A 25365-nucleotide genomic window follows, 5' to 3' on the forward strand; every position below is an offset into this window, starting at 1 on the left:
AAGGACTCTGGCTGTTTATTATACGATATCAGTCCATTAGTATACGGGCTCTGGTCCTTCATTTTTAATCTTGTTCTTTGTCGGTAGTAATTTTCTTTGGACCTGGTGTTGTGGTCACATATATCACTACATTTTCTGTGAGAAAAAAAGTAATTAAAAGATACAAAGATACAAAGCGTATATGGTGAAGTACTTGTGTTGTCTCAAAACATCATGGCAAAAGTCTTTATAGCCTAATCCATGTATAATCCTTAACCCTCTTTTTTGTAGCAATAGTACTCTGTTAAGGTGAATGTCTGCAGCACAACCTTCAATGTCTATACAGTAGCTAAGATGAGGATAGATACAGTTTTAAGCATGTGGGTGGGCACCATTTTGGACAGTTGGCTAAGAAGATACAGCCCATTTGCTGACTTTTTTACATTCAGCGTTAATGTGGCTAATCCACCAAAGGTTTGAGTACAGATGGCTTCCTACAAATTTACATTTGTTAGCTTCCTCTGCCACTTTGCTGACTACCTCATTTATGCATGAGTAGTGTGAGCTGCCAGTTGTAAATATTAGCATCTGGGATTTATTTACATTGACCTTTAATCCTTGTGCATGAAAATATGGATTTAATTGTAGTATCCCAATACTTGCTGAAAATCTCAGTTCCTCACAATCTTTACCATGAAATAAAAATGAGATGTCATCAGCATAATTTACAATGTGCGAGTTAATGGGATGTACAACGTCATTAATATATGCTAAAAATAGGAAAGCTCTACGAATAGAGCCTTGAGGGACCCCTGTGTCACTGTTTCAGTTGTGGATTTAAAATTTAAGATGTTATTGTCAATTCGATGTGTAAGTTTGGTACACTGTTTCGTATTCACCAGATAGGTGGATAGAACTTTCATTGATGCATCACTGATATTTTACGCCTGCAGTTTTTTAAGAGAAGCTCATGGTTTACTGAGTCAAAAGCTTTGCTCAGCTCAAGGAATATTCTGGCTGAGTGCACACCTCATTCTATATTGCTACATACTTCATGGAAGAATCTGGTAATAGCATTGGCCGTGCTTAGGTCTTTCCTAAACCCATACTGCGATTCAGTAAGCATTTTGTGTCTTGAGAGAAATGTAGATTTGGGATAGGATAACTGTTTCAAATATTTTACTGAAGGTAGGGGTTAGTGATATCGGTGTATCAGGTGTGACTGGAAAGTTATAAGAATGGATCCGCTACTGGTTACTGGTTTGGTGTGCAGGTACATGGAGGATGGGGAGTGATTCATTGCCTTGTGCTTGAACGCCCTCTGACAGGAAACTGTGTTTCCTTTATTCAGTTCATTGTGGCAGCTGGTTGAGTGCGTGTCTGTTAGGGCTTGTTGCCGGATTCTGTCAGTGTGAATAAAAACGGAGCAAGGAGTTTGTGTGAAATTTTGTTTTAAAACCCAGAAATCAGCTGCTGAGACCTATGACTATTAAAACAGCTTTTGGATATAATTATATGAGCCAGTCAAATATTTTTGTCTTGTTCAACAGATTTAAAAATGGCCACGAATCATTTGAAGATGAACCATGGTCTGGCCGTCCATCCACCTCAAAAACGAATAAAAATGTAGTGAAAGTTTGTGACTTAGTGTGTTCTGATCGTAGACTTACAATTAGTGAGATGTGTGATGAACTTAATTTAAGTTTCTATGCAGTTCAGTCAATTTTAACTGAAGATCTTAGTTGGGTGCTACACCATGTCACTGCTCCGGTTCATCATGCCTTCTCCATCGTTGAATTTTTAGCCAAATTCAAAATTCCTGTGCTTCCATAATTGCCATATTTCTCTGAATTGGGCCCTGCGGACTTCTACCTGTTTCCTAAAATGAAATTTTCACTGAAAGGGAAGCGATATGACTCGACTGAAGACATCCAGGCAAATACGGAGAGCGTCCATAACAAAAAAATTTCCAGGAATGTTACCAAAAGTGTAAACACCGTTGGAGTCAGTGTGTTCAGTCAGAAGGGGACTATTCTGAAGGAGATGCATCACAGTAGCATGTAAGTACCAACATTGTACAATTACAAGCCCATTCCTAAAACTTTCCAATAACACCTTGTATAATTAGAAACTTCTTCTTTATTTACCTTCTTATGGATTGGCTGAACTACACTTATCTTTAAGGCATTTGGGTATATGTTTTCATTAATACTACAGTTGATAAGATAGGTAAGGGGTGTAGTTATTTCATTTGCACATTTCTTTAACACCACACTTGGGATACCATCGCATCCAGATGAGTGCTTGTTCTTTAGCTTTTGTATTGTGTTACATATTTCCTGTTCATTCACCTCCATAAATTCGAGCTCTATACCATCCGTGACATCATTTGGTGTGCCAGCCTGTAGATCTATAATAGGAGCTGGTTGGTCAAAAGGAGAGATAAAATGCTTATTGAATAAATCACATACTTCATTTGGATCTTTCACTAGATGGCCCTCATGTCTAATTTTCACTGGTTCACTTTGTCCCTTGCTGGTGGCTTTACAATGGTTATTGATTAGTCTCCAGGATGTCTTACCTATGGTGGCTGAATGCTCTATTGCATCATTGTTTATCTGTTTCCTCTAGTGTAAAAGGTCTGTCTTAAAAGTTCTGTGTCCACATGTGCAACGGGGTGGTCCACAGGTTTAAAAGGACTGGGTAATTGCTGAAGTGTTAGTCATCTTGGTTCACTCTGAAGATGGCTGAACGATATACAGCTAAAATATTAGAAGAAGGAGTGAAATTTACGCTGCTGCACGCCTGAAATTTTATGGAACAATCATTAAATGATGGAAATATGAAGATGCGTAAATCAGACAAATGTTTGTCTCTGCCTCCTCCTTTCTTTCCGTGACAATACAAACACTACAGTATACTGCTCTACCTTTGGCTTATGCTCACCTTCAGATGACAGTTACAAGTCAGGAACATTATCCACAGGCTGAAGGAAGACAATGGAGAACAAATTTTGTTGAAACTTTACCAAAAAAGGAAGACATCATTCTTGCCTTCAAAGCCCATTACTCAGTAAGGAAATTTACTATTTTTAGAGTGTCTTTTGAAAGTTGAGAAAATGGAAATGAATGAATTTAGCCAATAGTGTTTGGATTAGAACATTGTTTTCATTTGTGGCAAGATGTCTTAATGTCCTAGCTGAAATTCCAAACTTCCATTCAGTACATGATAACCAGGTGAACTGGTTCAATGCTTAGGGCATTGTACTTGGCATTAGTCAAAATTGAAGTACTAATCTGCAGTTGGTAATCCTGATTTATGTTTTCCACAGTTTTTCGTAATGTCTTATGGTGAATTGTGGAGTGGTTTCTTAGAAAACAATATACTACATAATCGTACTTATAAGCAGAAAACATAGCCATAATATTGTTTTTAACATATTTTAATGCAGTTGAAATAAATTATGCATTACAGTTTCACATCTGACTTTTAAAGACATTCACGGGACCTCTTGCTTTGATGTAAGGATTAGTCAGTTTTACAATTACAGTAACTTGCTCAGTGAAAAATATACTTTAAGCTACTGGAACATGTTTTTGCTTCATATATACAATGATTTCTACTTCATAATTTATTTGATATTTACGATATAATTTGTTTTTTAACCATTATTATTTTATTATGAGAAAAACATTTTTAAACACGACATTGATTTAAAAAAATGCTACCCACCCCAAGCAAGGTGGCATACAGAAATTGAGAGACAACAGTATGTAGAAATAAAAATGTTTATTTTATATTGTGGAAATCTGGAATGTGAAGGCAGACTGGAGATAGGCAAACGTCTCTATAGAGTAATGCAAATGTTTGAAAAGCCATGTGACAATATTAGAAACAGGGATCAAATACTTGCACTTGTAATTAAATTAATTGTTGAGATCATTTTATTGTAAAGCAACAGAGAAGCCATTTTTGTCTGTGTTGTGTCCATTGAAATTTAAGTAGTATTTTGAGGATTAGAAAGAGATTACTCAAAAGCACTGGATATTTAGATGTCTATGATGATGATAAAGTTTTTCAAAATAGTGGCTGGTGAAATTACAGGAATGACTCAGTGTAAAAGACTACAATCAACAGTGAAAATCAGTGAAAATGAAAGTAATAGACTATTAAGGATAAATGGACACACCAAAAAATATGTTTCAGAAAGGGACATGACATAAAATAGAACAACCTGTGAAAATTGCACATTATTTCTTTAGAACATTGAGAAAGTTGGAATGGAGAGAATACAGTCAGTTCCACAAGAAACTGTATGCATAATGTTAAATGTAACATCTGGAGCAACACCTCTGGTAGTACCTGTAAACAATGAACTTTTACACATTGTAACAGTGTGAGACTTGAATGTTTTGTTTTGTCAGTTACAGTTTTGGCTATTTGCACTAATTAACAGCCAATTTAAACGCTTAAAAATGAACAACATTTATCAAAAATGACTTCTGAGCTCCATTAAGAGAACTCCTTGGTTCAAACAAGGCAAACTAGGTGCTTCAAGAGTATAACGGTCCAAAACATCGCAGCCGTCTCTGTACAGTGCAGAAGTAAGACAATTGGGTGTCCTTGATGTGTTCGCCTGCAATTTCTCCAGATGCAAATCCTATCAAAAGTGTTTGGTCGTATATTAAGATGAAGCTTAAAGGAAAGCCAATATATACTTTGAAGCAGCTGTCATATAAAATCAGGTTGATTTGGATACTGTTACTGTGAGAATATGCATAAAATCTGATGGAAGGCATGCCAAAAAGGTGCCAAGCTATAACTGATAACAGCTGCAATTGGATATCAGGTAATTGTGCAATTAGTAATAACACGTCTTTTCATATAAATATATACTCATAATAGTGTCTTTTATTTCATACAGATAATGGTATACACTTTATTGTGGACCTGACTGTATACAGGGTGCTCCATTGATAGTGACCAGGTCAAATATCTCTCGAAATAAGCATCAAACGAAAAAACTACAAGGAATGAAACTCGTCTAAATTGAAGGGGTAGCCAGCCGCCGTGGCCGAGCGGTTCTCGGCGCTACAGTCTGGAACCGTGCGACCGCTACAGTCGCAGGTTCGAATCCTGCCTCGGGCATGGATGTGTGTGACGTCCTTAGGTTAGTTAGGTTTAAGTAGTTCTAAGTTCTAGGGGACTGATGACCTCAGATGTTAAGTCCCATAGTGCTCAGAGCCATTTGAACCATTTTGAAGGGGTAAACCAGCTGGCGCTATGGTTGGCACGCTAGATGGCGCTGCCATAGGAAAAAGGATATCAACTGCGTTTTTTTAAATAGGAACCCCCATTTTTTATTACATATTCGTGTACTACGTAAAGAAATATGAAAGTTTTAATTGGACCACTTTTTTCGCTTTGTGACAGATGGCGATGTAATAGTCACAAACGTATAAGTACATGGTATTGCGTAACATTCCGCCAGTGCGGACGGTATTTGCTTCGTGATACATTACCCGTCTTAAAGTGGACCGTTTACCACTATTGTGATCAAAATGCCCAACAGGCGTGTACTATGTATGCTGCTCGGTATCCTGGACGACATCATCCAAGTGTCTCCACCGTTCGCCAGATAGTTACGTTATTAAAGGAAACAGGAAGTGTTAAGCCACATGTGAAACGTCATCCACGACCTGCAACAAATGATGATGCCCATGTAGGTGTTTTAGGTGCTGCCACGGCTAATCCGCACATCAGTAGCAGACAAATTGCGCGGGAATCGCGAATCTCAGAAACGTCGGCGTTGAAAATGCTACATCAACATCGATTGCACCCGTACTATATTTCTACGCATCAGGAATTGAATGGCGACGACTTTGAACAGTTCTGCCACTGCGCACAAGAGAAATTACGGGACGATGACAGATTTTTTGCACGCGTTCTATTTAGCGACGAAACGTCATTCACAAACAGCTATAACGTAAAGCGGCATAATATGCACAATTGGGCAACGGAAAATCCACGATGGCTAGGACAAGTGGAACATCAGCGACCTTGGCGGGTGAATGTATGGTGCGACATTATGGGAGGAAGGATAATTGGCCCCCATTTTATCGATGGCAATCTAAATGGTGCAATGTATGCTGATTTCCTATGTAATGTGCTACCGATGTTACTACAAGATGTTTCACTGCATGACAGAATCGCGATGTTCTTCCAACATGTTGGATGTCCGGCACATAGCTCGCGTGTGGTTGAACCGGTACTGAATAGCATATTTCATAAGAGGTGGATTGGTCGTCGAAGCACCATACCATGGCCCGCACGTTTACCAGATCTCACGTCCCCGGATTTCTTTCTGTGCGGAAAGTTTAAGGATTTTTGCTATCGTGATCCACCGACAACGCCTGACAACATGCGTCAGCGCATTGTCAATGCATGTGCGAACATTACGGAAGGTGAACTACTCGCTGTTGAGAGGAATATCGTTACACGTATTGTCAAATGCATTGAGGTTGACGGACATCGTTTTGACCGTTTACTGCATTAATGTGGTATTTTCAGGTAATCACGCTGTAACAGCATGCGTTCTCAGAAATGATAAGTTCACAAAGGTACAGGTATCACAGTGGAACAACCGAAATAAAATGTTCGAACGTACTTTCGTTCTGTATTTTAATTTAAAGAACCTACCTGTTACCAACTGTTTGTCTAAAATTGTGAGCCATATGTTTGTGACTATTACAGCGCCATCTATCACAAAGAGAAAAAAAGTGGTCCAACTAAAACATTCAGATTTCTTTACGTACTACACGAATAAGTAATAAAAAATGGGGGTTCCTATTAAAAATAAAAAACCACAGTTGATATCCGTTTTTACCTCTGGCAGCGCCATCTAGCGGGCCAACCATAGCGCCATCTGGTTTCTCCCTTCAAGCTAGACAAGTTTCGTTCTTTCTACCGTAGTTTTTTCGTTTGACGCTTATTTAGTGAGATATTTGGCCCGGTCACGATCAGTGGACCACCCTGTACATTAAATATTCAATTGTGCGTATTGGAATAAAGAAAAATGCAAGGCACATTATGAGTCAGGTACAGAGAATCACACACAGTTTTAGAACTACGTTATTTCATAGGTCTTACTATTGAATTTTAAGCCAAGTGGGGAATAAGCCATTACACAGATCTACTCTGTTTTTAAGAACATTAAAAATGATAAACTGATGTGTTAAGGGCAGTTACTGGCAGCAGACTCTCAGTGTACCGGCCATTAAAATTGCTTCACCAAGAAGAAATGCAAATGATAAACGGGTATTCTTTGGGCAATTATATTATACTAGAACTGACATGTGATTACATTTTCACACAATTTGGGTGCATAGACCCTGAGAAATCAGTACCCAGAACAACCACCTCTGGCCGTAATAACGGCATCGAAACGCCTGGGCAATCAGTCAAACAGGGCTTGGATGGCGTGTACAGGTACAGCTGCCCATGCATCTTCAACGCGATACCACAATTTATCAAGAGTAGTGACTGGCGTATTGTGACGAGCCAGTTGCTCGGCCACCATTGACCAGACGTTTTCAGTTGGTGAGAGATCTGGAGAATGTGCTGGCCAGGGCACCAGTTGAACATTTTCTGTATCCAGAAAGGCCCGTACAGGACCTGCAACATGCGGTCGTGCATTATCCTGCTGAAATGTAGGGTTTTGCAGGGACTGAATGAAGAGTAGAGCCATGGGTCGTAACACATCTGAAATGTAACGTCCACTGTTAAAAGTGCCGTCAGTGCGAACAAGAGGTGACCGAGACGTGTAACCAATGGCACCCCATACCATCGCGCTGGGTGATACGCCAGTATGGCGATGACGAATACACGCTTCCAATGTGCGTTCACCGTGATGTCGCCAAACACGGATGCGACCATCATGATGCTGTAAACAGAACCTGGATTCATCCGAAAAAACGACGTTTTGCTATTCGTGCACCCAGGTTCGTCATTGAGTACACCATCACAGGCGCTCCTGTCTGTGATGCAGCGTCAAGTGTAACCGCAACCATGGTCTCCGAGCTGATAGTTCATGCTGCTGCAAACGTCGTCGAACTGTTCGTGCAGATGGTTGTTGTCTTGCAAACGTCCCCATCTGTTGACTCAGGGATCGACACGTGGCTGCACGATCCGTTACAGCCATGCGGTTAAGGTGCCTGTAATCTCGACTGCTAGTGATACGAGGCCGTTGGGATCCAGCATGGCATTCCGTATTACCCTCCTGAAACCACCGATTCCATATTCTGCTAACAGTCATTGGATCTCGACCAACGCGAGCAGCGGTGTCGCGATACAATAAACCGCAATTGCGTTAGGCTACAATCCGGCCTTTATCAAAGTCGGAAACGTGATGGTACGCATTTCTCCTCCTTACACGAGGCACCGCGACAACGTTTCATCAGACAACGCCGGTCAACTGCTGTTTGTGTACGAGAAATCGGTTGGAAACTTTCCTCATGTCAGCACCTTGTAAGTGTCGCCACCGGCGCCACCTGGTGTGAATGCTCTGAAAAGCTAATCATTTGCATTTCACAGCATCTTCTCCTTGTCGGTGAAATTTCGCGTCTGGAGCACGTCATCTTCGTGGTGTAGCAATTTTAATGGCCAGTAGTGTATAAATGCATCATTATTGATTAGTTTTGCTACTGGTAGCTCGAGGCGGTAAATTGTTGAACTGACAATAAGGAAATTAGGTACCAATTTTTAAAGAAGTCATTTTCAACATCTGTAGACTTATACCAAGCTATTTAACTTGGCAAGAGGAAAAAATTAATTCATTCAAAATTTACTCATGGTTGTCAAAGACTCATTGGCACAATGGAGTTGCACCAGTAAACGAGATAGATGAATCTGAGAGTACATTTTCAATGTCACTGACATATGAATGGTGGACAATCTCAAGATTTGCTACACTAATGATAACCGAGAAGAATCATGTGGTGGAGTACACTGCAATCTGCAGTAAAATGATAGTTGCCATGTACACAATGTGCAGATACAAAATTTTAATGAATGGTTTCTCAGGTTTCAATTAAAGGCCTGTTCTTCAGGTACACAGCAAGACAGCAGGATAGTGAATTCTTATGTATAGATTTAATGAGCATAGGGCAGAGACTGACACACTCCTGTTTCAACACATTTCATGTGATAGAAACAGCACTGTGGTGCAAGAGACTGAAGATGACCTTTGAAGGGGAGGTAGTAAGCAGGAAACAATAAGATTGCTGTATGCACCCATTTCCACATCTCCATCTACGTGGAAACTCTGCAAATTACATTTAAGTGCCTGGCACAGGGTTCATCGAAGCACCTTCACTATAATCCTCTATTATTCCACTCTTGAACACCCATATCTTTCTCTTCTAGCTCTGATTCCCCATATTTTATTCTGATGATTGCTTCTTACTATGTAGGATGGCGTCAACAAAATATTTTCAGAGGAGAAAATTGGTGATTGAAATTTCGTGAGAAGATCCCGCTACAATGAGAACACCTTTGTTGTATTGATGTCCACCCCAAAACCTGTATCATGTCTATGACACTCTCTCCTCAATTTCTTGGTGGGTGGTGGTTGTTAGTGTTTAACGTCCCGTCGACAACGAGGTCATTAGAGACGGAGCGCAAGCTCGGGTTGGGGAAGGATTGGGAAGGAAATCGGCCGTGCCCTTTCAAAGGAACCATCCCGGCATTTGCCTGAAACGATTTAGGGAAATCACGGAAAACCTAAATCAGGATGGCCGGAGACGGGATTGAACCGCCGTCCTCCCGAATGCGAGTCCAGTGTGCTAACCACTGCGCCACCTCGCTCGGTCTCAATTTCTTGTTAATACAAAATGTACTGCCCTGCTTTGAAATTTCTCGATGTACTTTGTTAATCCTTTCTGGCAAGGATGCCAGACTGCGCAGCACTACTCCAAAAGAGTATGGACAAGCGTAGTGCAGGCATAGATCTGTTGCATCTTTTAAGTGTTCTGCCGATAAAACACAATCATTAGTTAGCCTTCCCCACAACACTGTCTGTATGTTCTTTCCAATTTAAATTGTTTGTAATTGTAATTTGTAGGTATTTAGTTGTATTTATTGCTTTTTGATTTGATTGATTTATCGTGTAACCTAAGTTCAACGGATTTCTTTTAGAATGAGATTTTCACTCCAGAGTGTGCGCTAATATGAAACTTCCTGGCAGATTGAAACCCTGTGCCAGAGCGAGACTCGAACTCGGGAACTTTGCCTTTTGCGGGCAAATGCTTTACCAACTGGGCTACACAAGCGCGACTCACAACCCGTCCTCACAGCTTTACTTCTGCCAGTACCTTGTCTCCTACCTTCCAAACTTTACAGAAGCTCTCCTGCGAACCTTGCAGACCTAGCACTCCTGAAAGAAAGGATATTGCGGACACATGGCTCAGCCACAGCCTAGGGGATGTTTCAAGAATGAGATTTTCACTCTGCAGCAGAGTGTGCGCTGATATGAAACTTCCTGGCAGATTAAAACTGTGTGCCGGACCCAGACTCGAACTCGGGAGCTTTGCCTTTCGCGGGCAAGTGCTCTACCAACTGAGCTACCCAAGAACTACCCAAGCACTTTCTTTTAGCACTCATGTGGATGACGTCACACTTTTCATTACCTAGGTTCAATTGCCAATTTTGGCACCATAAAGATATCGTATATAAATCGTACTGCAATTTGTTTTGATCTTCCGATGACTGTACTACATGACAAACAACAGCATCATCTGCAAACAACCTAAGATGGCTGCTCAGATTGTCTCCTAAGTCATTTACATAGATAAGGAGCAGCAGAGGGCTATAACACTACCTTGGGTTTGCCAGAAATCACTTCTGTTTTACTCAGTGACTTTCCTTCAATTACTACAAACTGTGTCCTCTCGGACAGGAAATCACGTATTCACTCACATAACTGAGATGATGTTCCATAAGTACACAATTTGATTAAAAGCTGCTTGTGAGGTATGGTGTCCAAAGCATTCTAGAGATCTAGAAATATGGAATCAATTTGAAACCTCTTATTGATAGCGCTCAACACTTCCTGTGAGTAAAGAGCTAGTTGTGCTTCACAAGGATGATGTTTTCTAAATCTGTGTTGACTGTGTGTCAATAAACAGTTCTTTTCAAGGTACTGGTAATTCATAATGTTAAAGTACAATATATGTTCCAAAATCCTGCTGCATATCGATGTTAATGATAGGGGCCTGTAATTTAGTGGATTACTTCTATAGCCTTTCTTGAATATTTATGTGACCTGTGCAACTTTCCAGTCTTTGGTAATGAGTCACAACACCAAATACATCTCAGTTGTATAGCTTGACTCACTTGACATCTATGAAGACTCTTCTTCGTGGTGGGATTTACTGAACACCATGTGTAAATGAATGAATGAATGGATGAATCACAACACCAAATGACCCTAACACAAAAACACAGCAATTACATGTAGATATATGCCAAAAAAGTTGGCTAAAGCTTGGGTGCTGACATTCACCACTTCTGAATTACAATAGAAATACTACAGTGCAATTAGTCAAGTGTTCTGTTGACCTGTTTTGCAAGTACAACCATTCTACAATGTAATATCAATAGTTAATTAATGAAAAGGAAACCATTCAGTTCCAGCCGAGGTTAATAAATCCAAGAACTAAGGAATTTTATAATATGCTTTAATAATAAAGCATGTATTTTCCAAAGAATAGCTCTATCCATCTGAGCCACCGAGGGCACCAAAGAATAGCATAACATACTGGACAGGTTACTAGATTTAATCATCAGTTATGATTCACATTTTCAAGTTTTTGTTTATTTCAGATGTCATTCCTCAGATTTTTATTAGAATAAAATTATTCATTTTCTGTTTGCTTGTTTAATTTTGTATGTGTGAAGTGGTGGTTAGTTTCTAATTTAATATGCAAGAGGTTTGTTTTTGTATATTGCGACATTGTAATGTTGTCAAAGTTTAACAGAAATACATAAAATGTACCAGTCCAAATCACGTTAATTTCAATTTTCGAAGATGCTAAAAATTCTTTTTTCCTACATAATATACCACTCTCTCAATTAAATCTGTTGAGGGTGTGTTATATTTAACATTAATATATGTCAAGGGGACCCAAAGCTGTGTGCAAATGTGGGCTGTGCTCCCTGCCCGCCTAGCTTTCAAGGAACGGAAAGATACAGGGTGTAAACGGTATAAGGCGCCAAAATTATACAGATGGCACATCTCGCAATGCTTGACAAAAAAAGTCTAGTAACATGTTTCCGTATTTCCTACGGTTGTCCCAGAAAAAAAAAAAAAAACAGTTCGTCTCAGGATAATGGTTTTGGAAAAGTAGATACTTGGCAGTGCACGTACGTAAGCAATCGGTTCCTGTTATTGCCCGCTGCGCGTGTTGACATCGCGAGCGTAAATCGTAAACACACAGGCAACTGCGGCCTGAGTGGCTGCGTCATTGTTATACACCGAGCGACGACAGTAGGCGAGTAACCTGTGCAGATGTTATTGCAACTCTCTTAACTGTTAGGATGGAAAGGAGATTTACTATAGCTGAACTATGCGATATGCATTTAATTTATGGCGAGGCAAAAGGTGTTGCAAGGGCAGCAGTACGAATTTATCGAGAACGCTTCCCACAACGACAACTTCCTGCTCGAAAGACATTTGTTGCTATCCTATTCGTTATGGCATTGCCGTAAAAAGGTGAAACAGTTGATTGTAATTAATGCACAAGTATCTACTTGGTCATTGATTGAATTTGTACTAATGGAAGTACATTGTGTTTGATATTAGCTTGTCATTACTACTACGACCTTGCCGGCCGCGGTGGTCTCGCGGTTCTAGGCGCGCAGTCAGGAACCGTGCGACTGCTACGGTCGCAGGTTCGAATCCTGCCTCGGGCATGGATGTGTGTGATGTCCTTAGGTTAGTTAGGTTTAAGTAGTTCTAAGTTCTAGGGGACTGATGACCACAGCAGTTGAGTCCCATAGTGCTCAGAGCCATTTGAACCATTTGAACTATCTATCCTACGAACATTAGGTTTTAATAATACAAAAATAAAGTACATGATACAAGAAAATGTCATTAGACTTTTTTGTCAAGCACACCGAGATGTACCAAGTGTTAATTTTGGCGCCTTATACCGTTTACACCCTGTATAGTGCAGTCAGGCGTTTTTCCCTAAAGAAAGTGATTTAAAAGTCAATATTATGCCAGTTTTTAACAGGGTATGAAGTGAATTTTTTTATTAATGTTTACAAGCCATCATTTGCCTTCCAAATTATTAAAAATACTCCATATTATTTGGGTAACTTTGATATATGTTATTCTTTTGTTTCACATTAAATCAAACAATGGGTACTCCATGTTGGAATATTGACAACATAAGGAAAAGGTAGTTTGCTTCTGACTGTAAAAGTGGCACATTTGGGTACAGACAGGCACAACAAAAGACTATTACACATTTAGCTTTCAGCCAAAGCCTCCTTCAGGAAAGAAAACAGATACACATTCATTCACACAAGCAAGCACTTGTCACACACACATGACCACCTTCTCTTGCACCTCACACCGGAATGCAACCATCAGGTGGAACGAAATCAGCAATATGAAGTGGGCAGAGAAGGGGAATGCAGAGAGAGATATGAGTGCTGTCTTGTGGAATGTGCAGGGTCTAGAGCACGAACAGACAGTGAGGTGGAGGGGGGGGGGGGTAGGGGGGAGGGAAAATGGAGAGCAAAAAAGAAGAGGAGAAGGAAAGGGGAAAGATGGGAATGTGCATTGCCTGAGAGCAGCACACAGAGAGGGTAAGGGGATGAGAATAGGGAGGAGGTCATAGTCAGAGGGTGTGGAAGCTTTTGAAACTGTTGGATGGAGGATGCAGGGGCATTAGGTTACAGTAAGTTGACACCAGGATAATCTCAAGAACAGAGAATCTGTTGTAAGGATAAATCACATATGTGTAGTTCAGAAAAGATGGTAATGGAGGCGAGTATCCAAATGGTATTCACAGGTGTCCCAGCCTCTGGTGGGACAGGTTAAGCCTGTGACGGGGCTGGAATAGGAAGTGTTGGACGGATGGATTGGGCAGGTCTTGCACCTCAGTCTTTCACAGGGATATGATCCCTGTGACAAGGGGTTGGGATTGGAAGTGGCATGGTGATGGAATAGGCTGTTGTGGGTGTTGGGTGGATGGCAGAACAAAACTTCAGGAGGGGTGGGATGGATTTTGGGCAGGATGTCTGTAGTTTCAGGACATGATGATAGATAATCAAAGCTCTGACAAAGGATATGGTTGAGTTGTTCTGGTTTGGCGTGGTACTGGGTGACACAGGGGGCACTCCTTTGTAGCTGGTTCTTGGGGATGGTGGGTATGTGGGGAAATGGCATGGTTGATTTGTTTGCAGACTAGGTCTGGGGTATAGTGTCTGTCTGTGAAGGCCTTGGTGAGAGCTTCAGCATGCTGCACCAGGGAGTTTCTGCCACTACAGATATTCTGTCCCCAGATGGCCATGTTTTATGGTAGGGTGTGGAAGGGATGACAGCTGTCAAAATGCTGGTACTGTTTGTGGGTTTAATATGGACAAAGGTGTAGATGGAGCCATCTGAGAGGAGGAGGTGAACTTTGGGTTGAGGTTCTAAGATTGTGAAGGAATGATGATCAGGTCTCTTGGCCCTGGTCCAGATCACCAAGAAATCACCAATGAACCTGAATCAGGCTAAGGATTTGGCATTTTGGTAGGCTAGGAAGGTCTCCTCTAGATGCTTCAAAAACAGGTTGGCATATGAGGGTGCCATTCAGGTGCCTATGGTTGTGCTGAATATTTGTGTGTATACCTTAACAGGGCAGTGAGTTTGGAGTTTGGAAGATGCTGGGAAAGATAGTGTTCAACAGAAGTAAGACTATGGGCATGAGGGGTGTTAGTGCAGGGAAGTGGCATCAACAGTGTTGAGTAGGGAACCAGAAGGTAAAGGGGTTGGGAAGGTGGAGAGTAGGTGAAGGAAGTGGTTGGCGTCTTTGACATCAGGCTAGATTACAGGCAACTGATTGGAGGCGTTGGTCAATGAGGACCAAAGTTCTTTCAGTTGGGGCTCAGTAACCAGCAACAATGGGGTCCCAGGATTGTTGGGTTTGTGGATTTTGTGAAGCATGTAGAAGTTGTGTCTGTCAGTGGGTGTCATGGTAGTGTGGAGGGAAATGGATTCAAGGGGTTTAAGCAGGGATTGGAGATTACGTTGGGCATCTGGGATGGGAACACTCTGGCAGAATTTATAGGTGAAGCAGTCAGATAGATAACTGGCAGAGGCTTCCATCAGGCAGTCACTGTGATTCATAACGACAGTGGTGGAAAATTTGTCTGCAGGTAGGATGATTAGGTCAGGAGTTTTTTTGAGGTTGTGTATGGCTGGCTGAAAGGTTGCTGTTATGAGGAAGGGACTTGGGGAAGGAAGATGAGGCCAAGTTGAAGGTAAGGCATTCCTGGAAGGTGACCAGGGGATGGTTGGTGTGGATGGGGGGGGGGGGGCGATGAAGATTGGTCGTGGTATGAACTCAAAAGGCAGGGTTCAAAGTTGGGATCAGGTTGGATTTGGCCGGTAGGACTGGTGGCAAAGAAGTGTTTCCGGGCTAAAAGAGAGGCCTTTGAATAGAACTGAAGCTTCTATGGGGCTGAGCTTTTTGCTGGAAAGGTTAGCAATAGTGTTCTGGGGATGTTTCAGGTCTGAATTTGGTGGAGTTTTGGTACGGGGTTTGGTGGGATGTGACAAGTTGAAAAGGTCATCTAGGCAGGAGCTGGGTGCTGTGAGGGGTTGACAAGGAGGAAAACTGTGGGTAGGATAGGCTTTGGATAGTGGTGTTCTGAAGTGGCAGTAGGATGTCAGCAGATTGGATAACTTATGGAGGTGGTGTCTGGAAAGCTCCTCCAGTTGCTGGAGAACTAGGGATTCAGTTTTAGAGATATGATGTATTTAGCAGGATTGCACATTACCAGAAACTTGTGGAGTGAACAGAGATGGTTCTGGAATGGCTGTGCCATAAATACATGTTTTTGCAGTATCAGGTTTGTGAGGGCCAGGGACTGGTGGGATCTGAAAAGATGAAGGTCCTTGTGAAAGTAAGGGTGGGACACAGAGAAAGGAATTTCTATGGTTAGGCTATTGGGGAAAAGGGGGGGGGGGATGCTTGTGTGCTTCCATGGTTTAGGCATAATTGAAACAGGATGTGGCGCTGCGTTTTAGCCAGGGAAAGGGATACTTTTTTTGAACTGGTGCAGAAAGATGGAACTGGGATCCACTTTGAATGATGCCGAAATGGGCAAATGACAGTGTTTGGCAGTTGTGAGGGGAGCTGGATAACAGAAAAGAGACGTAAAAGAACATAAATACACATTAAAAAAATACCAACAGATACGTAAAAATACGCAAAAATGAGCGAAATTACATAAAAATACGCACAAATACGTTAAAAAATGTACAGAAACGTGGGAGAAAAGGAATGGATGTGGTACAGGATTATGCATGTGTTGGAATAAGAGAAAAAAGTGGGAAAGGGGATTGGTTATGTCAAGGGTCACAAGTTTTTGTGGCATGGGTAGGTGTGAAAAATAAAATTCAGACCTATGTAAGGATGAGAGAGGAAGAGGAATCAATAGCAATAATTATAATTTTAAGAATTTGGGACCTCAGATGCTTCATCAACAATACATGTGGTCATGTAACCATGTGTTGTGTGTGAATTAGATCATTGTCACAGGGTGGCTCATAAATATTTGCGTTTTCAAGGTGGGGAATAAACACAAGAAAGAAGAGAAAGAATGGACACTGAGAAGGTTAACACTATAGAGAATAGTAACAAACGAAGTCATCACAGGCCATCCTGTGGTACAACATGCAGCTGAACATAAAATGCACGGGTTCAATGGCTACTTCACAACCTGGGCCATCTGCATTCTCTGCTCCACCACCAGCTTTTGTGAACTTCACATATGTGAGCTATCCTTACAACACATTCTCCACTCCCGAAATTATCCTGGCCTTCATACTTTGGTAACCTACTATCTCTATGCCCTCCACCCAACAGCTTCCCCCTCTGTCCTATCATCTCCTCCCTATTCTCATCCTCTCACCCTCATTGTGTAACAATCGCAGCCAATGCACCTGCCCGTCTTCCCCATTTCCTGCTCCTCTCCTTTTTTGCCATCTGTTTCCTCTCCCCTCCCTTTCCCCTCTCTGCCTGCAACGTCATTATACTGTAGCTGTTGGCAATCTAGTCTCTGCACAGTCTGCCAGACAGCACTCTTATCTCCCCCCACCCATACTCTGCCATCCATTCCCCTTCCCTTCCCTCTCCAGACTGCTGTTTCCATTCTACATGACAGTAGCATTATGGTCAGTGCTGCCAGAGATGGCAGTCACATGTGTGTGAGATGTGCTTGTTTGTGTGAATGAATGTGTGTGCATTTCCTTTTCTGAAAGAGGCTTTGGCCAAAAGCTAAGTGTGTTTCTATTTCTTCATTAGATATGTCTGCATCTCAATGAGTCATCTTTACAGTGAGTAGTACACTATTTTTTCCTTATTTTCTTTCATACAAACATGCAGTTGTACACACTATACATATTTACCAACAATTTCATTGATAAACTTAAACAATACTTCTATTTTGACTCAATGATTAACCTTTTAGAAGAATAAAAGAATAGACTGTTACATATAAGTTAGTATAACACAAATGGGAGCTGGCATAAGCAATTTTAACTTAGTTCACAATATTTCTTTTAAAGTTTAATTAATCTTGTCTTTATTTTAAAAATTTTCAGAATTTTTTTGAGAAACAGTGGTCTGTGTAAATGTTCTATGCCTTTAGATTCATAAGATTAAATTACTGACTGTAGGTAAGTAAGTAGTCTGGAGTGGGCAGTTGTACAAAAGGGTCTGACACAAGAATCAAAACTGTGAGGTCATGAGAAATGCATGGACCACAGCAGTGAGATTTATTTAAATGAAGGAACTGTCAAAACTATCAAAGCAACACTAAGGGATTAATACACTGAAGGGCCACAGAAACTGGTACACCTGCGTAATATCGTGTAGGGCCCCCACGAGCATGTAGAAGTGCTGCAACATGACGTATCAGGGACTTGACTAATGTCTGAAGTATTGCTGGAGGGAACTGACACCATGAATCCTGCAGGGCTGTCCATTAATCCATATGAGAGCGAGGGGCTGGAGATCTCTTCTGAACAGCATGTTGTAAGGCATCCCTGATATTCTCTACAATGTTAATGTCTGGGGAGTTTGGTGGCCAGAAGAAGCGTTTAAATTCAGAAGAGTGTTCCTGGAGCCACTCAGTAGCAATTCTGGACATGTGAGGTGCCACATTGTCCCGCTGGAATTGCCCAAGTCTCTTGGAATGCACAATGCACATGAATGGATGCAGGTGATCAGACAGGATGCTTACATATGTGTCACCTGTCAGAGTCATATCTAGATATGTTATGTGTTGCATATCACCCCAACTGCACGTGACCCACACCATTACAGAGCCTCCACCAGCTTGAACAGTCCCCTGCTGACATGCAGGATCCATGGATTCATGAGGTTGTCTCCATACCCACACATGTCCATCTGCTTGATATAATTTGAAATGAGAGTCATACAACCAGGTAACATGTTTCTAGTCATCAACAGTCCAATTTCGGTGTTGGTGGGCCCAGGTAAGGCATAAAGCTTTGTGTCATGCAGTCATTAAGGGTACACAAGTGGGCCTTCATCTCCTAAAGCCCATATCGATGATGTTTCATTGAATGGTTCACAAGCTGACATTTGTTGATGGCCCAGCATTGAAATCTGCAGCAATTTGTGGAGGGTTGCAATTCTGTCACGTTGAATGATTCTCTTCAGTTGTTATTGCTCCCGTTCTTGCAGAGTCTTTTTCCAGCCACAGCAATATCAGAGATTTGATCTTATACCAGATGAAATGGCTGTACAGAAAAATCCTCACTTCATCGTTACCCCAGAGATGCTGTGTCCTGCACCAAATATAATGCCATATTCAAACTCACTTAAATCTTGATAACCTGCCATTGTAGTAGCAGTAGCCAATTTAACAACTGTGCCAGACACTTGTTGTCATATATAAGTATTGCCGACTGCAACACCATATTCTGCCTGTTTATACATCACTGTATTTGAATACACATGCCTATGCCAGTTTCTTTGGCACTTCAGTGGAGACTGATGTTGTGAAATTGAATTAAGAAGCAGAAATTGATCTGAACTGTGAAACGTTATGGATGTTGGGAATGCATGAATCCCAATATTTGAATTTGTGTTAATGGGAGAATAACTGTTTAAGTTGAATACAAATGGTTCAAATGGCTCTGAGCACTATGGGACTTAACTGCTGTGGTCATCAGTCCCCTAGAACTTAGAACTACTTAAACCTAACTAACCTAAGGACATCACACACATCCATGCACGAGGCAGGATTCGAACCTGCGACCGTAGTAGTCGCACGGTTCCGGACTGCGCGCCTAGAACCGCGAGACCACCGCGGCCGGCAGTTGAATACAGAAGTAAAGTGATTTATGGGAACTATAGCAATAGGAACATTAAATTGAAACTAAACTCTGTCCAAACAGGCCTTGGAATGCCCAATAGTACAGACCAACTGTCTTGTAATCCTCAGCCTACCGGCATCACTGGATGTGATATGGAGGGCCATATGGTCAGCACACCACTCTCTTGGCTGTTGTCAGTTTTCATGACCGGAGCCACTACTTCTCAATCACGTAGCTCTTAAATTTTCCTGAAAAGGGCTGAGTGAACCCTGCATGCTAACAGCACTTGGCAGGTTGACAGTCACCCAGCGAAGTCCTAGGGAAGCCCATCAGTACTTAACTTTGGTGATCTGACAGGAACCAGTGTTACCACTGCAGGAAAGCCATTGGCAATATGAACATTATGTACGCCAATTATGATGAAGGCGTATGTCAGATCAGTGAGTGCAAATTTTTAGCAACTGTGCTGTGTGAACAGGCTAATTACAATAAAACAGGAAAAGTGTTGTTTTACTTTAGTTTCAAGAATTACATCACTAACTGAAATAGAAATTATCAGAACACTGATATTTGGACAGATATTTATTACTAGGCCATGGATGAGTTTATTACTGAGCATGGATAATCCAAATTTATTTACTCTGCTGGCTATTACAATTGCATGAGCATGAAGGTGACATGCATTAGGATTTCAGCACATCAAAAAAGTGTTTGTAAGGGAAGATTAAGGAGTGAGTGTCTCTCTCCGAAATCATATTTGAAAGTGTTTTGCTTGTAAGATGATTGTGTTATGCCTCGTGTAAGAAGAAGAAGCTTCTAACAGTACACATCAAAATTCAACAACAGTAGGAGTGTAGCCTATTGAGACTGCAGCTTGTCATTCCTTGACACTGCTGCTTATGCTGGCCAGGGTCCTATGATTTTCATGCAAATGTAGAATCAGTGGTCTTGGAGGATCATACACAGTATTACACAGGGTTTCAATGGACCTGCATTACTAATGTTTGATAGGAGATACATACTGTTTGATCAACAATGCCGTAAACCCACTGCCATGTCACACATCTTGAGTCAGGAAACAAGATGGTTTGCTGCAAGATGAGTATCCACTGGGCACCATGGACTGTATCACAGTGACTGTTATAGCAGTTACCCTTGATGTGGCAGCAGAAAGAGGTGTATCTGAGCTCGTGCACACAATGACTGCACTGGACACACAGGAGTGACACCACAACATCTATTTGGAAGAGTGGTGTCTTTGTTGTATCCAGTGTTGTCTCTCTGCTGCCATGTTGGGAGAAGCCACAACAATGGTTACCATGCTGACGGTCCACAGAGCTCCAGAGGTCACTGCACTGTCAATGGGGATACTTGTCTTGCTGTAAACAAGTCCATTTCCTGATTCAAGTTATGAGACATGGCTGTACAATCATGCACAGCTGAGTGAACAATCTGTCCACATTCTCAGGTAGCAGTCACATAGAGCCATTGAGAACCTGCATTGCATTCAGTATGGCTCTCCTGAACTCATCTATTCCATTTTTGCATGACAGTCACAGAATCTGATAAATGTGAGTACCAATATTGTGAAATGAACCACGTTCTTGATGGGCCTTCCTACTGTTGCTGAGCTCCGGCATGTGCTAGTAATCATTTTTCCTATTTACACAATGCATAACACAATCTTCGTATAAGCAACCAACAATAAAATGTGATTTCTGAATGAGAAACCCATTGGGTAATCTTTTCTCATATACAGAATGTAAATGGGCTTATGTAGTGCATTTGCAGTGAAATTTTAATCATTTGCCTAGCCAAGCATATGCAACACATCATGCCAATTTGACATTTGTTATTTCTTGCCTTAATTGTATTACAATTTTAATGGCCAGCAGTACATTGCAATACTAAATGACATGTTGGAGTGTTACATGCAATTCAACACTGTCAGAAATCTAAGTAGTCTTAACCATCTGCTTATGGTGCTGCTACCTAGCATTTTCATTGTGAATACACAAGGTATCATAAAATACCAAATATGGAATACTGATTTAACAAAGTAATCACCTGACACAATCCCAACTAGCACCATCCAAAAACAATCCATATGTATAGACACCATCATCTGGAGCCTCATTCACAGAATAAACTGAAAGAACTTCAAAGTCAAAGTCCAACATGCAAATGTGAATGCCATGTTTTCTGGCATAATTTAACTTAATTGCACTAAGAAAGGCTTGAGTGAAGAAGAATCCTGGTAACCAAAAAGATGATGGTATTCCTTTTTCACACCAGTCCTGTAACACCAGTGAAACAAAGTTTTTGGATTATACATTGTACTGTAAAAGTAGTGTAAATTTTTGTGGATAAAGTGTAAAAATCTCTTTTTAAGTACAACTTCCACAAGCTTCCAAATACATGTAACACTGTATAATATTAAGAAACTCAGGATGGAAAAAAATACCTATATGAAGCTAGGTGACCGGTGACCAAATAGAGGGAATTTAGAGCAGCAGATAGGCACATAGGGATGAATGATTACCCACAGTCTACCATAGACAACTGTCATCTTTTCTTTTAGCTTTCAGTTTGGATCCTCTACCTGTACTATCTTCTAGCTATATATCACAACATTCAGCTGCCTATTTGCAAAGGTGCCAGCAGCTGTACAGTGTGTATCTACACTTTTATTTTCTCTCCTTACCCCGTCCAACACCACCTGCTATTCCTTCACTTTTCTACTCTATCTGTGTTCAACTGGTCCAACTGTCATCACTACTAGCAGCAACTGTGATGTAACATTGGGAGAGAGAGTGGCTGTGTACGTATGAGCTTTAAATGATGACAGCAACAAGAAAGTGCTTCCAGGGTCCATTCATAGATCCTTCTTTCCATCTGACCTATCATGTTGTTGTTGTTGTTGTTGTTGTCTTCAGTCCTGAGACTGGTTTGATGCAGCTCTCCATGCTACTCTATCCTGTGCAAGGTGCTTCATCTCCCAGTACTTACTGCAACCTACATCCTTCTGAATCTGCTTAGTGTATTCATCTCTTGGTCTCCCTCTACGATTTTTACCCTCCACACTGCCCTCCAATGCTAAATTTGTGATCCCTTGATGCCTCAGAACATGTCCTACCAACCTGTCCCTTCTTCTTGTCAAGTTGTGCCACAAACTCCTCTTCTCCCCAATTCTATTCAATACCTCCTCATTAGTTATGTGATCTACCCATCTAATCTTCAGCATTCTTCTGTAGCACCACATTTCGAAAGCTTCTATTCTCTTCTTGTCCAAACTATTTATCGTCCATATTTCACTTCCATACATGGCTGCACTCCATACAAATACTTTCAGAAACGACTTCCTGACACTTAAATCTATACTCGATGTTAACAAATTTCTCTTCTTCAGAAACGCTTTCCTTGCCAATGCCAGTCCACATTTTATATCCTCTCTACTTTGACCATCAACAGTTATTTTGCTCCCCAAATAGCAAAACTCCTATACTACTTTAAGCGTCTCATTTCCTAATCTAATTCCCTCAGCATCACCCGACTTAATTTGACTACATTCCATTATCCTAGTTTTGCTTTTGTTGATGTTCATCTTATATCCTCCTTTCAAGACACTGTCCATTCTGTTCAACTGCCCTTCCAAGTCCTTTGCTGCCTCTGACAGAATTACAATGTCATCGGCGAACCTCAAAGTTTTTATTTCTTTTCCATGGACTTTAATACCTACACCGAATTTTTCTTTTGTTTCCTTTACTGCTTGCTCAATATACAGATTAAATAACATCAGGGGCAGGCTACAACCCTGTCTCACTCCCTTCCCAACCACTGCTTCCCTTTCATGCCCCTTGACTCTTATAACTGCCATCTGGTTTCTGTACAAATTGTAAATAGCCTTTCGCTCCCTGTATTTTACCCCTGCCACTTTTAGAATTTTAAAGGGAGTATTCCAGTCAACACTGTCAAAAGCTTTCTCTAAGTCTACAAATGCTAGAAATGTAGGTTTGCCTTTCGTTAATCTATTTGCCTCACGTGTTCCAACATTTCTGCGGAATCCAAACTGATCTTCACCGAGGTTGGCTTCTACCAGTTTTTCCACTCATCTGTAAAGAGTTCACGTTAGTATTTTGCAGCCGTGACTTATTAAACTGATAGTTCGGTAATTTTCACATGTGTCAACACCTGCTTTCTATGGGATTGGAATTATTATATTCTTCTTGAAGTCTGAGGGTATTTCGCCTGTCTCATACATCTTGCTCACCAGATGGTAGAGTTTTGTCAGGACTGGCTCTCCCAAGGCCGTCAGTAGTTCCAATGGAATGTTGTCTACTCCCGGGCCTTGTTTCGACTCAGGTCTTTCAGTGCTCTGTCAAACTCTTCACGCAGTATCATATTTCCCATTTCATCTTCATCTACATCCTCTTCCATTTCCATAATATTGTCCTCAAGTACATCGCCCTTGTACAGACCCTCTATATACTCCTTCCATCTTTCTGCTTTCCCTTCTTTGCTTAGAACTGGGTTTCCATCTGAGCTCTTGATATTCATACAAGTGGCTCTCTTTTCTCCAAAGGTCTCTTTAATTTTCCTGTAGGCAGTATCTATCTTACCCCTAGTGAGATAAGCCTCTACATCCTTACATTTGTCCTCTAGCCATCCCTGCTTAACCATTTTGCACTTCCTGTCGATCTCATTTTTGAGACGTTTGTATTCCTTTTTGCCTGCTTCATTTACTGCATTTTTATATTTTCTCCTTTCATCAATTAAATTCAATATTTCTTCTGTTACCCAAGGATTTCTACTAGCCCTCGTCTTTTTACCTACTTGATCCTCTGCTGCCTTCACTACTTCATCCCTCAGAGCTACCCATTCTTCTTCTACTGTATTTCTTTCCCCCATTCCTGTCAACTGTTTCCTTACACTCTCCCTGAAACTCTGTACAACCTCTGGTTTAGTCAGTTTATCCAGGTCCCATCTCCTTAAATTCCCACCTTTTTGCAGTTTCTTCAGTTTTAATCTACAGTTCATAGCTAATAGATTGTGGTCAGACTCCACATCTGCCCCTGGAAATGTCTTACAATTTAAAACCTGGTTCCTAAATCTCTGTCTTACCATTATATAATCTATCTGATACCTTCTAGTATCTCCAGGCTTCTTCCATGTATACAACCTTCTTTTATGATTCTTGAACCAAGTGTTAGCTATGATTAAGTTATGCTCTGTGCAAAATTCTACCAGACGGCTTCCTCTTTCATTTCTCTCCCCAAATCCATATTCACCCACTATGTTTCCTTCTCTCCCTTTTCCTACTCTCGAATTCCAGTCACCCATGACTATTAAATTTTCATCTCCCTTCACTACCTGAATAATTTTTTTTATCTCATCATACATTTCATCAATTTCTTCATCATCTGCAGAGCTAGTTGGCATATAAACTTGTACTACTGTAGTAAGTGTGGGCTTCGTGTCTATCTTCGCCACAATAATGCGTTCACTATGCTGTTGGTAGTAGCTTACCTGCACTCCTATTGTTTTATTCATTATTAAAACTACTCCTGCATTACCCCTATTTGATTTTGTTTTTATAACCCTGTATTCACCTGACCAAAAGTCTTGTTCCTCCTGCCACCGAACTCCACTAATTCGCACTATATCTAACTTCAACCTATCCATTTCCCTTTTTAAATTTTCTAACCTACCTGCCCGATTAAGGGATCTGACATTCCATGCTCCGATCCGTAGAACGCCAGTTT

General features: G+C 41.1%; 1 protein-coding gene across 1 annotated transcript in view; it reads right to left on the reverse strand.

The window, feature by feature from the left end:
• Positions 1 to 25365, reverse strand: part of LOC126249484 (dynein axonemal heavy chain 7-like) — a 1193512-nt gene that overhangs the window by 2803 nt on the left and 1165344 nt on the right. Inside the window, exon 56 of the mRNA XM_049951137.1 lies at positions 21671 to 21900. Within this exon, the coding sequence (XP_049807094.1) occupies positions 21671 to 21900 (230 nt within the window). The remainder of the gene's footprint in view (positions 1 to 21670; positions 21901 to 25365) is intronic.

This window comes from Schistocerca nitens, chromosome 3, assembly GCF_023898315.1.
Source record: "Schistocerca nitens isolate TAMUIC-IGC-003100 chromosome 3, iqSchNite1.1, whole genome shotgun sequence".
Taxonomy (NCBI): domain Eukaryota; kingdom Metazoa; phylum Arthropoda; class Insecta; order Orthoptera; family Acrididae; genus Schistocerca; species Schistocerca nitens.